The sequence below is a fragment of the Asterias amurensis genome, chromosome 16 (assembly GCF_032118995.1).
Source record: "Asterias amurensis chromosome 16, ASM3211899v1".
NCBI classification, from domain to species: Eukaryota; Metazoa; Echinodermata; class Asteroidea; order Forcipulatida; family Asteriidae; genus Asterias; species Asterias amurensis.
In genome coordinates, this window is record NC_092663.1 from 16,714,368 (window position 1) to 16,732,010 (window position 17,643).

Genomic DNA, 17,643 nt, shown 5'->3' on the forward strand with positions numbered 1-17,643 from the left:
TTAGCAGGGGATACAAGTTGGGCAGGGGACACAAGTTGGGGAGGGACTATACAAGTTGGGCAGGGGCTACAAGTTGGGGAGGGACTATACAAGTTGGGCAGGGGCTACAAGTTGGGCAGGGCTGTCAATGTTCGTATACACAAGTATAACAAACTGTCATCTTACGATGTAGAAAAAAAAAACCCAGACCCTACCGACGGTAAACAAATTTTCATTTTCAATATTGATGAAATATTGGACAAATAACAGAGGAAAATCTCTAGGAGACGTCATAAGACCAGGGCCCAATTTCATAGAGCTGCTTAAGCTCAAAATGTAGCAATAAGCACAACTAAAAGGTGCTTACCAACTTAAGGTTACCAGCCAAAGTACCATGTCACATGCACAATTTGTGACTGGTATAATGTTCATTTCTGCTATGCAGACAATTGGATAGCAATATTTTCTGCCTAAGCAGATAAATGAAAATGGGCCCAGGTTTTGTTTCTCAGTTGACGTCAACAAATCATCCCCGGTTTGAATAAATGCGCAATATTTTCTGCTTAAGCAGCTTCATACAAGTGGGACCTGTGCCCCGTATAAAGCTGCCTAAAACACATTTCTGCTTAGCAGAAATGAGCAGGGTACCAGCCACAAATTTTACACGTGATATGGTAGTTTCGCTGGTAAGCTTATTTTGTAAGCATAATTTTGTTGTGCTTAGCTGTTTTTATTTTATTTTGTTGCTTAAGCAGCTCTATGCAATTTGGACCTGGTGGCCTTCTGCATCCAATTCGTTAATACTCATGAACTCACCTGAGGCATAAGCCATTCCTCCTTCGACTCCAGCTCATATAGCTTCTTCTTCTCAATCATCTCTTCCTTCCGCTGCTCCTTGTTCCCATCGAATTGAGGGAGGCTACAGTCATGTCGCTCAAAGATTCGACTCTTATACGCTTTAATCCAGCGATTTATGGGAAAGATTGATGTCTCTTGATTCGCCTTGTTCACAACCTATGAAGAAAGGGGGGAGAAAAGAAGAAAACAAACTGGGCTGAAATATCTGTTTAATTGAGACAGTTCAACGAAAATAAATACTAGGGGCTTATAAACATGCAGAAAACACTGCTTGACACGATTTCTTTGCTGAGTCGGGCAACAATGCAGACTTAATGTAACTTGAGCTGGCAAGTAAAAATGATTTAATACAAGGGCTGGCCTACATTTAGGCTTTAAAGCAATCGCACAACATCTGTAAACAGTATTGTCCAAAGTCCCACACTTCGTGTATCACAACTTATATATAAAATAACAAACCTGTGAAAATTTAGGTTCAATCGGTCATCGGAGTCGGGAGAAAATAACGGGAAAACCCACTCTTGTTTCCGCACGTTTCGTCGTGAATGATGTGTTTAAAATAAATCCGTTATTCTCAATATCGAGAATTTATAAAATGTTTTAATGTTTTCTCAAAAAGTAAAGCATTTCATTGAATAATATTTCAAGGGAAGTCTTTCACCAATACCTTCTGTAAACCCTGTAAGTTACTTATAGATCTGTGAACTTTTAATTTTTGTTCTGTTCAGAAAGTGTCCAATGGCTTAAACAGACTTTTCAGTCAAAACCTTTACAGATTTTTTTCCAAGAGCAAAAGAAAATCAGAAATCAGACTAATTCATGTTTGAAAACGGTGAAGAAACAAATAACTGCAGAAACTAATTCATTTTGAGCTCCTTTAACCGAGCAGAACAAGTTGACAATAAAGTACGCCCTCGTTTTTTTTAAAACTATTTTTAAACTGTGTGGATGGCTTCCTGCGCAGAAAATTACATTCATGACATGTTCTAAATATAGAATTTATTATAACCGTGAGAGGAAATTTAAATCCTTGCAGTTTTCAGGCATTCAAGAAACACAACTTAACTGTTCGAAATGAAAAGCACAATGGAAGCGTATTGCCAAAAATAAGATAATAATTGTACACGATCAAGCATCATAATTGGGCTTAAAGGTTCTGGGACACCTTTGGTAATTGTCAAAGACCAGTATTCTCACTTGGTGTTCCCAACATTATGCATAAAATAATTGTCATCGAAATGGTCATCGAAATTAAAAGAGAATATACAAAATTAAACCCACCCCTTGTTGCACAACTTGTGTGCTTTCCAGATGCATTTAAAGACACTGGACACTATTGGTAATTGTCAAAGACCTGTCTTCTCACTTGGTGTATCTCAACATAATATGCATAAGATAACAAACCTGTGAAAATTTGAGCTTGATTGGTAGTCGGAGTTGCGAGATAACCATGAAAGAAAAAAAAACACTCTTGTCACATAAAGTTATGTGCTTTCAGATGCTTGATTTCGAGACTTGAGGTCTCGAAATCAAACTCGTGGAAAATTACTTCTTTCTCGAAAACTACGTCACTTCAGAGGGAGCCGTTCCTCCCAATGTTTTATACTATCAACCTCTCCCCATTTCTTGTTACCAAGTGAGGTTTTATGATGATAATTATTTTGAGTAACTACCAATAGTGTCCACTGCCTTTAAGGCTTCAGGCCCGGAGTCTTTAATATTTTAGTCAGAAACTACCTTTTTCTCAAAAACTACGTTTCTTCACAGGGATCCGTTTCTCCTAATGTTTTTTAACAGATTTCTCATTGCTTGTTACCAAGTAGGTTGTTAAGCTAACAATTGTTTTGAATAATTATCCATAGTGTCTTTTATTTATACAGAAAGAAAGGTTATGGAAAGTTATGAATTCTGAGACCCAATTATTTAGCACATTATAAGGGTTTACAATGTGCTACGGCGCATACAGCACACATGCACAGCCATGCAGGAACACCGGGGCGAACCCCTTCTCTTTTCGATAAATGCACTAGGTTCTTTTACATGCGTTACACAACACATGGGACCAACGGCCTTACGTCCCATCCGAAGGACGAAGCAATGGTTAAGTGTCTTGCTAAAGGACACAAGTGTCACGGCTGGGATCCATACTCACCCTCTGCTGATCAGAAAGACCAGGGTTGGAATTCGGTGCTCTAAATCACGTCTGTTCTGACGTGATTTCCCATAACAAAATACCACTGACACCTTTCCCGTTTCTTTGAACCGAACTATGGTGCTTTATTGTTGGGGGGAAAGTATGAAAACCAAATACATAGATAAGTAGGAAGAAGACGATCTTCTCCAGAAGACGATCAGAGCATACTGATCGAAACGTCGAGTTAACCCAACGGTTCTTTTCAGAACCACCCCAACTCATTAGCTGTTCCGATCCAGTCGGAACAGGTATTGTTTTCGTCGAGATTTTTATTATTAGCTGTTCCGACCTACCGTCGGAACAGGTTTTGTTTCTGTCGTGATTTTTATTTTTTTTTCTTATTCTTTGTTTCTGCCTAAAACCCATAGCATTTGTACACGTTTTTTTCTTTAAGCCTAATCTCCCAAACCATAATACGAAAGAGTGAGTTTATTATACCAAATTGTAGCTTAGAACATAAGCTTTACTCTAAATGTAAAAAAAATTAAGAATCTTAATTAATTAACCACGTAATCTTCATTTGAATATAACTGGATGCAGTCGCTTCCATGTTATTGTTAAATATTATCTTTGGTAAATGCCATGCAGTATGTACCTATCATGAGTTATGACTTCTTGAGATGAGTCTACGCGTTTGAATATAACTGGATGCAGTCACTTCCATGTTATTGTTAAACATTCTCTATGGTAAATGCCATACAGTATGTAACTATCATGAGTTGTGACTTCTTGAGAGGAAGTCTACTCATTCTGTTTTCCTACCATCGTTCAGGACCCATAACAATCTAACCGAGTTCCGGGCCCATATACTTTGCACGCGACAAAGTACGAAGGTTTAGGGATTTCGTTCAAACGAACGTGCGTAATTGAATAGTGTTTTTTGACGACGACGACACACCATCGTGCCCACAGATTTACACTAAACTTAAACAGTTTGAAGATAATGATAGTTGAAAGCTTCCCTTAAAATATTACTTGCTGTGGTGTTGTAGTTTTTGAGAAATTAGTGAAAAAACTGTCAACGTATGACTGGGACCGAGTTGGTTTGGGACCGAGTTGACCGGTGCCATGTCAAAAACTGTCCGCTGGCAATAAGTGTCCGCTGAGCATGCGCAGTAGACCCTGGACGCTATTTGGCATGTATTACGTGACAGATAGTGTCCGCCCAACAAAAAGTGTCCGGGCGCAGTGCTGCACAGTGCTGATTTATATTAAAAGTAAATACAAGCCAAAAAAATAGACGAACAGAACACTCAACAGTATGTCAAGATTAGTATCTTATCATGAAAATAGTGCAGGTTTAAAAAGTACGATTTGTGAAAGTGCTAAAATGTTCTTACGAATTATTTACAATAAAATACAACGAAGAAAGCGTTCAAGTAAAGACAAGCTAGGTTTTGCGTGTCTAAAAATATTATGTTTATACAAATTACACTAAAAATTAACCATTTACAAAAATACATGGAAATATAATATAAACAAATCTGAAAAGTATTACAATATACAGGCGAAATACGAAAGATAAAAATAGTACGATATAATTAAAATCAGAAATAGACATTCATGATAAAAATAGTACGATATAATTAAAATCAGAAATAGACATGCATGATTAAAACCTGTTTATTTAGAGCACGAACAGCTGTGGGGTAAAAACTCTGCAAAGTACGGTTGGATCCAGGTTTAATTGAACGGAAACGATTCTTAGACCGCATGGGCTGAAAGAGGGAATGTGCTGGGTGAAACTGGTCATCTACTTTAGAGAGGGCTCGTTTTTTAACTCGAGAGAGATACAGTTCATCAAGTGATGGAAGTTGGCAACCTATGATTTTACTAGCGGTGCGAACGATCCGGCTGATACGCTTCCGGTCATCGGCTGTTGCATTGCCCCACCAAACGATCACTCTCAATCACCGCCCGGTAGAACTTCAACAGAAGTGGCTGACTGACATGGAAGCTTCTCAGCCGTCTCAAGAAAAATAATCTTTGCAATAAGTGTCCGCTGAGCATGCGCAGTAGACCCTGGACACTATTTGGCATGTATTACGTGACAAATAGTGTCCGCCCAACAAAAAGTGTGCGGGCGCCGTGCTGCACAGTGCTGATTTATATTAAAGGAACACGTTGCCTTGGATCGGTCGAGTTGGTCTTTGAAAAGCGTTTGTAACCGTTTTTTATAAAATGCATATGGGTAGAAAGATGTTGTAAAAGTAGAATACAATGATCCACACAAACATGCCGCGAAATTGCGTGGTTTTCCTTTTACTTCGTCGACTAACACGTCGGCCATTTATGGGGGTCAAAATTTTGACTCCCATAAATGGCCGACCATGTTAGTTCGCACAGTAGATGGAACACCACGCAATTTCGAGGCAAACTTGTGTGGATCATTGTATTCTACTTTCAAAACATCTTTCCAACCATATGCATTTTATAAAAAACGGTTACAAACGCTTTTCAAAGACCAACTCGACCGATCCAAGGCAACGTGTTCCTTTAAAAGTAAATACAAGCCCCAAAAAATAGACGAACAGAACACTCAAAAGTATGTCAAGATTAGTATCTTATCATGAAAACAGTGCAGGTTTAAAAAGTACAAATTGTGAAAGTGCTAAAATGTTCTTACGAATTATTTACAATAAAATACAACGAAGAAAGCGTTCAAGTAAATACAAGACCGTCAAAAGTATGTCATGGTTAGTATTTACTATTTTACTTAATAAGTAACTAAAAAGTGCAGGTTAAAAGTACGAATTGTGAAAGTGCCAAATGATCATAAATAATACGAATATTATATTCAAACACAAGCAGGAAAGCGTTACAAAAAAATAAAAAATAAAACTAAAAGGTTAAAAAGGCACGCTATGATGATGCACGCTAACCGCGGACACTATTTAGCAAGCTTCCGTAAGCAATGTGCCGTCGTGGACGCTTGACCAATCAGAACACAATAAGCTAATGAGCGGACACTTATTGCCAGCGGACAGTTTTTGTCATGACACCGGGCTCGTTTCAGGCGACGAGCGTAGACGACGAAAATAGACCGCCCGGGATTTGGAATGATTTACAGGTAAAGTCACCTTGTTTGCGCCGAGGACCAATTGCCTAAACTAATTTCAGTGTTTCGCGTTACTTTCGGAAATTAGACCATGATCGACAAACAAAAACTCTTTGACAGGAATACAAAAGCAGAGATTTTATTATGCTGATCGTTTCTCTGGTGGTTGAGTGGCTCAGTTTTATAGAGCTGCTTATAATAAACAGGCAAAACATTTTGCTTTACAAAATTGCAGAAATTGAGCAGAACACCTGGATTCACAACTTGAACATCATGAGGCATGGGTTAAGCTGCTTTTTGTGTAAAAAGCTATTATGTAGTTTGGTCCTGGGCCAATGGCTTTTAAAGGAAAGAATCGCAGCGCTTACGTAATCAGGGAACTGTGCTTACGCTAAGCGTATTTTACAGCTTAGCAGGGAATGAGTTCTTCACGTCACAATTCGCATCAAAAAATTTGCTACAGTTGACTAATTGTGCTCAACTCCTGCTAAACTTTCACTGCGAAAACAGAAGCTTTAGGATGTTTAGCTTAATTCCTATCATAAAACATATTAAAATTCTTTATTAATTAACCACCAGTGACCCTCATTTGCATATTAATTAGGAAATCTTTGCAGCATCATATCTCAAGAACTTCACGGCCGACATTTCAACTGTTTATTTTTAAAGACTGCTTGGGGGGTTGGAGATAATTTGAAAAAACTGTGACCTCAAGTTGACCTCTACTTCCGCGTCAACTGGAAGTGACCATATCTCAAGAACTATACAGCAGACTTTCAAAATATTTTCAGTTATAAACTCCTTAGGCATAAAATATTAACTTTAAAAAACCGTGACCTCAAGTTGACCCCTACTTCCAGGTCAACCGGAAGTGGGACCATATCTCAAGAACTATACAACAGATTATCAATTTTTGTTCAGTTATAGACTCCTTGGGCATTCACGATTAGTTTGAAACAACTTTGACCCCATGTTGACCTTTACTTCCGGGTCAACCGGAAGTGAGCCCATATCTAAAAAAGTACAAAGCTTATGTTCAAACTTCAGTTACAGACTCTAAGGCAATAAATATTAGCTTTGAAAAACTGTGACCCCAAGTTGACCTCTACTTCTGGGTCAACCGGAAGTGGGACTATATATCAAGATCTACACAACCGATGTTATAGACTCCTTGGCATTGCAGATTAATTTTTGGTAGCTGTGACCCCAAGTTGACCTCTACTTCTGGGTCAACCGGAAGTGGGACTATATATCAAGATCTACACAACCGATGTTATAGACTCCTTGGCATTGCAGATTAATTTTTGGTAGCTGTGGGCCCATGTTGACCTTTACTTACGGGTCAACCGGGAAGTAAGACCTTATAACAAGAGCTACACAACTTTTTTGAAACCTTTTTTCAGTTATATATTCCTTGGGCAATGAAGCACATAATCCAAGCAAAACAACACGGAACAGCTTCGTGTTTGTTCACAAACACTTAATGTCTAGTTTAGATATTGTTATTACATGGTGTTACCGCAAACTCTTCTTTATCAAATACATAGAAACAAACGCATTTATCATTTTACAATATTCGTCTAGTAATTGGACCAATAACGGCACTTATGTGTTATTAAAAGCCCCATCTTCGGTCGTTTCCAGCCATAAAAGCAATTAGACAGAGCAATTTACAATAAGATGTGATGTAAGTACCTGTGCCGTAGGAGGATTGCTTGGTTGCTACGAGCTTGACATCTCCTAGCAACGTAAGACTACACTTGTTTGATTTAGTATTATCGCGTTTTTTTTATTCCACTGGGCTTGGATGGCTCTATAGTGGATACACGCAGGTCAGTCATTCAGCTGGGTTTTTTTCCCTTGAAATAAAAGAACAGGGTCTAATTTCGTAGAGCTGCTAAAAAAAGTGTTTCTTAACAATTCTCTGCTTAGCAGAAATGAGCAGGAAACCAGTCACAAATTGTACATGTGACATGGTATTTTGGCTGGTAACCCTGTCTCTGGTAAGCATTCTGGTAAGGTATAACAATCATGATTGTTCTATAGGAGCATTTTATTTGATTATGTTAATCAGAATTACCTCAATTCTCTCCACGAACCAATCATCCTTCAACCCGGACGAATCTCTCCACAGCTCAATTTTTTCCACCCGTCCGAAATCCGCCAGGTTAGACACCGGGAACTCGTCAAAACGACCACTCTCCAAGTCATCTTTCCACCTGCAATCTAATGGAATAGACCGTGACATGACCCCGACGTCATTGTACAAGGCGATGAAGACATTGGCATTCGTGCCAGCTCCTTTAACGTCTCCCGTTTTCACGATGATTACGTAATCGCTTAAGAAGATCGACCGAAGTTTGGCCGCAACATTGTTTCCCATCACTGATCTTAAAGAAGTAAATCTTGAGTATAGAAGCCGATTAACAAAATAGAGTTTGGATGAGATTTAAAGCAAGTTGTGATGACTGATGAAGAATTTGTTGCTTTATATACTATTTGTTTGCAAGGCAAATGACGAATCAGTGTCAATACTGGCATTAACAGTAACTGAATTCTGGCATGACTATATCAGTTTTGCGTTTATGTACAATGATTGGAGTCAAATACAATACAAAGACAGTGATTGGTTTCTATTCAATTAGTCAACCAATGACATCCTTGCTTAGTATCTCATTAACATAAATTCCTACGTGACTTTTTTTTTAGGATTGTGAATGACCAATGTCTGTATCCGTTACGTGCCAAGGCGCCAGAGAACAACAAACATCACGCACTTCCCTATTGGTAAATCTAATGGTATTGTATATTCATGAAGTCAGCAAAACAAAATCACAATAAACAATTTAAATTTCTCATCATCAAAAAGAAAATAATATGGCATATTGCCGCGTTTTCTACAGGTCTCCACCGAATAATTAGTGTTTGTAAATAATTATAGAATCACTACATGTCAAGTTTCTTCTTTATAAATCTTTTTTGAAAGAACCATCTCGTGTAGTGGTTACAAATTGTTAGTTTTAGATGTGGTGTAGACGATGTGACCTGTGACATCGCATGTTTACAAAACAGCCACAAAGCCTGGACTTCCTGCAGGCACGATTTGTACACAGCCTATTAATGGCAGAAATCATAAAACTTATATTTTATGGAGATTGCACCGTGTAATTCTTGTCATCTTTTGATATGATGAAAGGGGGCACATCTCAAAACTTGTCCAGCTTTTACTTTCATAATTCTTGGATTTATGTGGAAATTATGACACAAAATGTCAACTTTCCCATATGACATGTGCAGTGTTGTGCCTGCCAGAATACTCAAAGAATGTACAAGGTCACACATATTGTAAACACATATTCCCAAACAACCACGTATAGTGTCTGAACAACCAACCCACACAATGCGAGGCTTACGTCCCTAGATTTTAACTGGAGTCCACATCAGTAAAGGTCACATGGTCAAATTTGCAGGTTAGTTTGTACTGCTGAATTATTCATGTTTGGAGTATTAATAATTCGAACACCCGTTCCATACAGGCGTTCCAAAGACACTCCGAACCAATTTATTGAATTAAGTACATGAAAAGTTCGACGTCTGAAACAGTTGGGAGCGACTGGACGTGCTAGAAGTCGAAAGATCGACTGTTGCAGTTGTTCGGATCGACTCTGGAGCGCCTTGGTTTCAGATGTCGGTATGAGCCGAGCCAATGTAAATTTTATGTTGAGTCTCTAATTATCTGTGGTTCGGCGCGACTCTACGGCGCGCCTGTCTAAATAGGTTGTAAGGAATCCAACAGCTTGTGTGGATGTATTGTTATTGTCATTTATGAGCTAGCAACTATTAAGGCAACTGTTGACATTACAAACAATGTTAGCTCTCCATTTAATTGCTTACATCTGTTTTTATAAATATAAAAGCCAAAACAAAACTTATGTTATTTTCGCAAGCGTTAAGTACAAATCAGTACTTGCATTAAGTCGGCTAATTATGCCAAACAGCTGGGCAAGATGAAGTTTGAATTAACTCCAGTTTGTAGAACGAAAACCTAATAATAATTTTGTGTTTATTGTTTTCATCATGACATCGTTAGATGTCAGGTCATGCCAACTCAATGCTTATTAGGTGAAACAAATATGTCTTCTGAACCACGTGTCATCGAGTCGTAATGTTTTTTTCTTTCTTGTAGCTCATCGGGACACTTCCCCTGGATGTGCAAAAGTTGCTGTTTCTGTAATTAAATAAATTGCTACGATATGGGTGAAGAGCTAAGCTATTTCTTATTCCATACGTGTTCTAGCATCTTGTTCAAAGTTCGTTTCGGCGAGCGTAATTACACCAACCGAATTCAAAACTTCTGGAGTCTCGAAACGGCCTGAAATGTGCAACACTGCTTACCTTACTTAAAACGCCTGAAAACGGCTTTGATCCGTACTCATCATTTCTCATACATACAGCTTTTGGAATCGGCTCGGAAGTGCACCCACCGTTTCCCTGACAGCTTTTTGAAAGCGTCTGGAATAAAGCACGCACCGCTTCTAATGCTTACTTATCCAATGCTTTGCAAACAGTAAATGCTTTGGAAATTGCTGCAAACTGTTTTCTGATATGCATCCATTGTGTTATTCGGTATGTTGAAAATCGCTGGAAATGTGCGCAGGCTGTTTCATATAATGCTTATAACACTAAGCAGCACTTGAAACAAATCCGGTTTGTTCTTTGCGCTGACAATAACATATCCCCTAACATATTATAGTTGGTCATAGTATTGCAATGGTCGCTAAGAAAAGCAACATGTTTTTTGCTCTCTATTCGTCTTCATCGAAAGAAACATAGACCCGAAGATACTCTTGTAGAAAAGTAGTAAAGAAATAGAGAGAAACCCCAAACAATCACATATAAGGGTCTGAACAACCAATCCACACAGTGCAAGGCTTCGTCCCTAGATTTAAACGGGGGTGCACTAAAAGTTCACATGCTAAAATTTGCAGTTTAGTTTGGATTGGTGAATTATGCAGTATGTAGCATTATTAACTAAGGGTTCCAACAGCTAGTGTAAATGTTATTTATTGTCATTAATGAGCAAGCAACTAAACTGCGCCAATAAAGTATCTAAACACTTACAAAAAGTCAGATTTATCGGAACCTGAATTAGTATGCCAAAGAATAATTATTCATTTCTATTCACCGTTAATTTCTGCACATTTTGACACATCTTGTGTTGCGCTATGATGTTGTTTGGTGGATTTATGGACACTTGAGTGGCTTAGGTCGAATTTCAAAAGTTGCAAAAGCCCCTATTCACCCCAATTCGATCCAGAAGGGAACTCACACAAGCCTCACACACAGACAAAATCAAGACAAAAGACACTAACTCGTTTCGTTTACTTGACCATGAAATTTATGGCCGTATCTTTAACTCTAAAACTGCTGATATCCTGTCCTCAATACTTGGTGTGTCCTCCATCACTGTTAACGGCAATGAGTCGTCTTCTCATACTCCAAACGAGACATCTGATCTGTCCCTGGTCAATCCCCTGCCATTTCCTGATCAGGATGCGTCGCAATCCCTCGAGAGTGGTGTCAGGCTTGATGGACTTGTTCACTTTCTTCTGCTGCAGAAGTCACACTCGGGCGGCCACTCCTTGGCAGGTTGTCCACATTTCCCTGAGCTTGGTAGCCATTCCACCATTTTACTGACCGTCGCTGGTGACGTTCCAACTTGATGAGCTGCAGCTCGAATCGACATACCGGCTTCTATCAAACCAACGATCCGTCCTCTTTCCTGTTTGGACAGTTGAGCCATCTTTCCTGTTATGGCCATCTTTCCTGTTATCTTGAAACACCTTTCACTGTCTTACCATAATCAGGGATTCTGGCTCTTAACCCATTTTGTTGTATGCCACCCATCTTTGACCCCTTTGCTTGGTTACTGACAATTATTGCTGATGTTCATCGCAACCGATTTATCAAAAACGCGACAAACAAATCATTTATAAAGGGCGGGCAAAAGAAACGCTGATCTTACTCGTCACAATACAACGATTTAGCTTGAATAGGGGCTTTTGCAACTTTTGAAATTCGACCTTAAGCCACTCAAGTGCCCATAAATCCACCAAACAACATCGTAGCGCAACATAAGATGTGTCAAAATGTGCAGAAATTAACGGTGAATAGAAATGAATAACTATTTTTTGGAATACTATTTCAGGTTCCGATTTATCTGACCATTTGTAAGTGTTTAGATACTTTATTGGCGCAGTTTATAAGTGCAGCTGTTGACATTACGAACAATACTAGCTCTCCATTTAACTGTCTACATCTGTTTTCATCAATTTATAAAACACATCAAGAAGCGTTGATATCTTTACGGGCATTTAATAAAATAAGTTTTGCAATCATAATGACGCCATGAGTTTTCTAATTCCTCAATGCGTCTTCGTACAACCTGCAAAGTCCTTTAAAGCCACCACTCATTTTCTTCTTAACACCATGTCTGCTACCTCGGATATGTTTACACCAAACCCCTTGGCCTAGTTATTGTGCACTACATTTTTATTTTATTTTTATATATTTTTTTTCGGGTAGTCAGCTCGAACACCTCTTATTTAATAGCTGTTCCGACCTACCATTTTGGGCGTATCTACACCATAACTCAAGATTGAAATTGAATTCAACATTGAGACTCATCATACAATTAAACCTTAACATCGAGAACATACAAACTTAATGAAGTCATAATGACGTCATCCGGTATTGAGTTACATTAAATCAAAGTTCAGCATTTGGAAAAAACTTATGAACTACACAATGGATTTTTGCAATCTATACATCATCGGATCAACACTTTTCTGACATCAACATAACACTGAGCCGACAAAACCCGAAATCCTATGTTTCTTTCTACAAAGTCTAGTTTCATTTGAAATTGAAAACGAGAAATGCTGTTTACACTCACCCGCACCTCATTTCGAACCAGAAAGGAGTTTTATTTTATATCTTAGGGCCTTTAGCGGTCACCAGACACGGAGATAAAACTACCCTGGTGTGGTGAACTTTTACTCGGGGGAAAAGTGTCCACAGTCTCAAAAAAATAGATAATTCAATCAACGCTGAAAATTGGACTGGATTTTTCTGCATGGTTTGTTGTGTATACAAGCCTGGGGTGGTTTAGGTAAACTGTCTGATAGTAAGACGGTCATGTATTTTCTTTAAGAAGTGATGAAGGTTTGTCGCACTTTTCTGAAGTCGGTGTTGATGTTGTTCCAGATGAGGTTCTTAGTGTAGTATGAGGATTATAAAGACAGGTGTGTTAACATCATTACATGTCAGCCAATGTAGACAGTGGCTACGGCTTGGTCTCTGGTGTACAGTGGCTACGGCTTGGTCTAGGGTATACAGTGGCTACGGCTGGGTCTAGGGTAGACAGTGGCTACGGCTTGGTCTCTGGTAGACAGTGGCTATGGCTTGGTCCAGGGTAGACAGTGGCTACGGCTGGGTCTAGGGTAGACAGTGGCTACGGCTTGGTCTCTGGTAGACAGCGGCTACGGCTTGGTCCAGGGTAGACAGTGGCTACGGCTGGGTCTAGGGTAGACAGTGGCTACGGCTGGGTCTAGGGTAGACAGTGGCTACGGCAGGGTACGTATACAGTGGCTACGGCTGGGTATGTACACAGTGGCCACGGCTGGGTATGTACACAGTGGCTACGGCCAGGTCTAAAGAAGACAGTGGCTACGGCTGGATATGCAGACAGTGGCGACGTCCAGGTCTAATGTAGACAGTGACTACGGCTGGGTATGTAGACAGTGGCTACAGCATATGCAGTGGCTTAGCCCATGTCTAATGTAGACAGTGGCTACGGCTGGGTATGCAGACAGTGGCTACGTCCAGGTCTAATGAAGACAGTGGCTACGGCTGGGTATGTAGACAGTGGCTACGGCTGGGTATATAGACAGTGGCTTAGGCCAGGTCTAATGTAGACAGTGGCTACGGCTGGGTATGTAGACAGTGGCTACGGCATAGACAGTGGCTTAACCCAGGTCTAATGTAGACAGTGGCTACGGCTGGGTATGTAGACAGTAGCTACGTCCAGGTCTAATGTAGACAGTGGCTACGGCTGGGTATGTAGACAGTGGCTTAGGCCAGGTCTAATGTAGACAGTGGATATGGATTGGCCTAATATAGTGATTGGCTTTGTGACTATGGCCTGGTCAAAGGTCTACGGCTAAGGCAATACTCCTTAAAGCAGATTCATTTCTGAAACAATATTCTACATTTCAATGATCCATCATCACCGATAGCAAGAGATTCCTTTAAATCAGCTTTGACTCTGGCTGTTGGTTGATATGGCTATGGCTATCCTTGCAACAACGACGTGATGGGAAGCCGTTATTCAGTCGAACACGGCCTTTTAAAGATTCTTCCAAATCACTTGTCATGAGGCGCGTCATCTTTAATGATTTCATCTCAGCGTCAGAGTAATCGAAAGACATTGATTTAGTCTGGTGCCGTATTCTCCGGACTTATTGACAGTTTCTTTGAGTATTCATTCCCTTAGCACTTCAACAAGTCGCGGTTGATTCCCTGGACAATTCCTGGTGCAGGTGTCTGGTGTCTGTCAGGGTGAACTCGCGAGACTTGGCCTGATTTAAACTTGTTGACTTTCGAGAGCAAGTGAAGGAGGCAAATTAAAATCATCGTGATGAGACTTTATTGGATTTGAGGAGGAAATGTTCGTATGACGCTGACTCAAATAATGTACGTTCACCAAACGTTTTATTAGCTTTGTTTATTGCTGTACACAAATGTCAAATCAAGAAACCGTCCATTAAGCATTAAGGCAAAAGGGCCGACCGTTGCAATTATATTGTTTTTGTTTTTTTTCAATTTAATTAAATTAAATTCAGATACACATTTACCTATCTTCAGTCATCTTCATTTGTACCTTTCCGGTTTGGTTCGAAGAACAATTTTGTTTAATAGATATTACAATGTCTTATGCTCAGCATATCTTGGATATTTACACCGAACACGCCATAGTGATACATGTAATATAAGATATTTTGGCTGGTAAACTATAGCTACTTAAAGGCACTGGCCACCTTTGGTAATTGTCTGCTTAGTGTTATAAGACAAGTCTTCTCACTTGGTGTACCTCAACATATGCACAAAATAACAAACCTGTGAACATTTGTACTCAATTGGTCGTCGAAGTTGCGAGATAATGAAAGAAAAACACCCTTGTCACACGAATTTGTGCTTTATTCAGATGCTTGATTTCGGGACCTCAAAATCAAATTCTGAGGTCTCAAAATTTAAATATTTTAGTAGAAAATTACTTCTTTCTCAAAAACTACGTTACTTCAGAAGGAGCCGTTTCTTACAATGGTTCTATACTATCAACAGCTCTCCATCGGTCGTTAACAAGTAAGTTTTTATGCTTACAGTGATTACCAATCGAACAAGTTCAAATATTTCCCGAAACATTCTTTGTAATACAGGGAATTTACACTGCAACAATATTAGGCCTATATTTATAAGCAAATTTTACTTCATAACAGGTTAGGTGCTTTTGCTTAACACGATTTGTATTATGTGCTAATGCAATTTGTCTAAGGGTAACCCTGGGGCGGACTGCTCAGTGTGAAGTCTGATAACACTAAAGGCACGTTCTATAAGGTCCTCTTGACAATTTCTCAGGAGCAGCCTTCGATAGTGGAGGAGCTGGGGCGTGACACTCAGTGTAAGGGTCCACTGCATGAGCTAGTAGTCTGCCGCTGCGATATGCCATCTCAACCCCATTTTGGCTCTGCTAGGTATTGTATTAAAGAGAAGTTGTGAAACCCTTGAATCTCCTAAAAGGAAGGTATACGTATAAGTAATAAGTACAAGTAATCACTGTTAAAATTGATTCCGAAAATCTAGTCCGCGGGAGTAGAATATGAAGCAATGAGACAAGTTCTCAAAAGAACAAAATCTACCTAGCAAGTAGATACACACATGGTGCACGGCAATACTCTTCAGATTAATGGCAACACAAGTTTATGATAAATCATTTTGAGAAACATTTTACTACGAAGTAATGTGGTTATGAATATGAGTTTTCATGCCCCAAAATTTGAATCTGAGACTTGCAACGCTTCTCAGACTGCGTATTCTTCAGGGATTATTATCTATAATGCCTTCAAGAATTTTATACACGAATTGTATACAATGATCTTAAATAAGTCTTTTAAAACGAACTGGTCTTCTCAAGCTAACGCAAGAAAAGTTCAATGGATCAAAAGGTCAATTTTCTTGAAAATAGAAATTCCTTGACGTAAGTCTGCAAACATTCACAAGATGAATATTTCCAATGTTTCATTGTCTTTGGGTAAATCCTTGTATTCATCACATTTCCGGTGTATATTTACTTTAAATCATCTGTTATCTAAAAAAAGAGAAAAGAGAAATAATTGCTGGCATTTCAATTTGGCTTGACAAACAAAACTCTATTTGTTTAATATCGAGTTGACTTTTCGCATGATTAATATCCGAAGACGGAGGGAAATAAATGAAACATAAAACTTACTTAGATATGACAGATAAAATAGAACCAAATAACTACGACTTTTTCTTGTTATGCTTGGTTTAAATTAAGTACACGTACGTGGAACTAGAGTGTCTTGAAGAAGTCATTTGATTTGAAGGATGTGGGTTATAATCTCTATGGTATATGCTGGTACACGGACCGACCAAACAAGTCTAGTCTAAAAAAAAATGGAGATACCATTAAGCCTATAAAAGATAGCAAACGAATCTATATGCTTTGAACGTGTCTATGACTACAGTAACATGTTCAATCATTAATACAGGATTCAATAAGTACAACAGTAGTTTACATTAACGCATATACAATTATTACTTTTCAGGTATAGTGAGTATTTGTCCGTTTCTTGCACGTAAATTTGAGTGGGCGTATAGTCTAACCGAGATTCACTATACGAGTGATGCATTCTCAATTTTGTTTTACCAATGTTTTTTATCCACGAGTCAAGAGTACTTATGGTGTATGTGCAGGACGTGGTATTTTAAACACGTGTCGTAGACGAGGTGACTGGGTATATTTCACCACTAGAGGGCCATTATGAAATGATACTGAGAGTTCGCACTCATGCAAAAGGACTGATTCGTCCACCACAGCGATTACATTGAAATTGTGCTGGCAACTTTACCTCTCTTTACAAATTGTATTTTTAAGAGGAAACCCGGGCTCAAAACTTAACAGCAATCTAATTTTGCAGTCAAAGCAACTTTGAATAATATTCATAAAAGGCGCACATCAGCGCTAGATGAATAATGACTATTAACTAATCTTCAACGTCGTGTTTTGAGATAACAGGGTTGAGATTAATGCTCACATGTTTATGCTCAAGACATTTAATTGGAAAAGAGATTTTGTTTTGACGGATAGAACTATTTCATGAACAATCAACTTCACTGACTTATTAATCCTGGGGCGCCATTCTGACGCATATAGATTCGTCCGAGGAATGACCAGAGATATGTGTTCCCTTTA

General features: G+C 39.0%; 1 protein-coding gene across 2 annotated transcripts in view; it reads right to left on the reverse strand.

Annotated features, from left to right (window-relative positions):
* LOC139949249 (polyunsaturated fatty acid 5-lipoxygenase-like) overlaps positions 1–17,643 on the reverse strand; it is a 48,288-nt gene that overhangs the window by 17,646 nt on the left and 12,999 nt on the right. The window contains exons 1-2 of one of the 2 annotated variants that reach the window (XM_071947644.1): positions 8,170–8,520; positions 796–993 (exon numbers count right to left, since the gene is read on the reverse strand). In XM_071947644.1, coding sequence (XP_071803745.1) covers positions 796–993; positions 8,170–8,472 — 501 coding nt within the window. In that variant the 5' untranslated portion in view covers positions 8,473–8,520. Of the gene's footprint in view, positions 1–795; positions 994–8,169; positions 8,521–17,643 lie in introns of those variants that run through there. The other variant, XM_071947645.1, reaches the window with a different exon arrangement.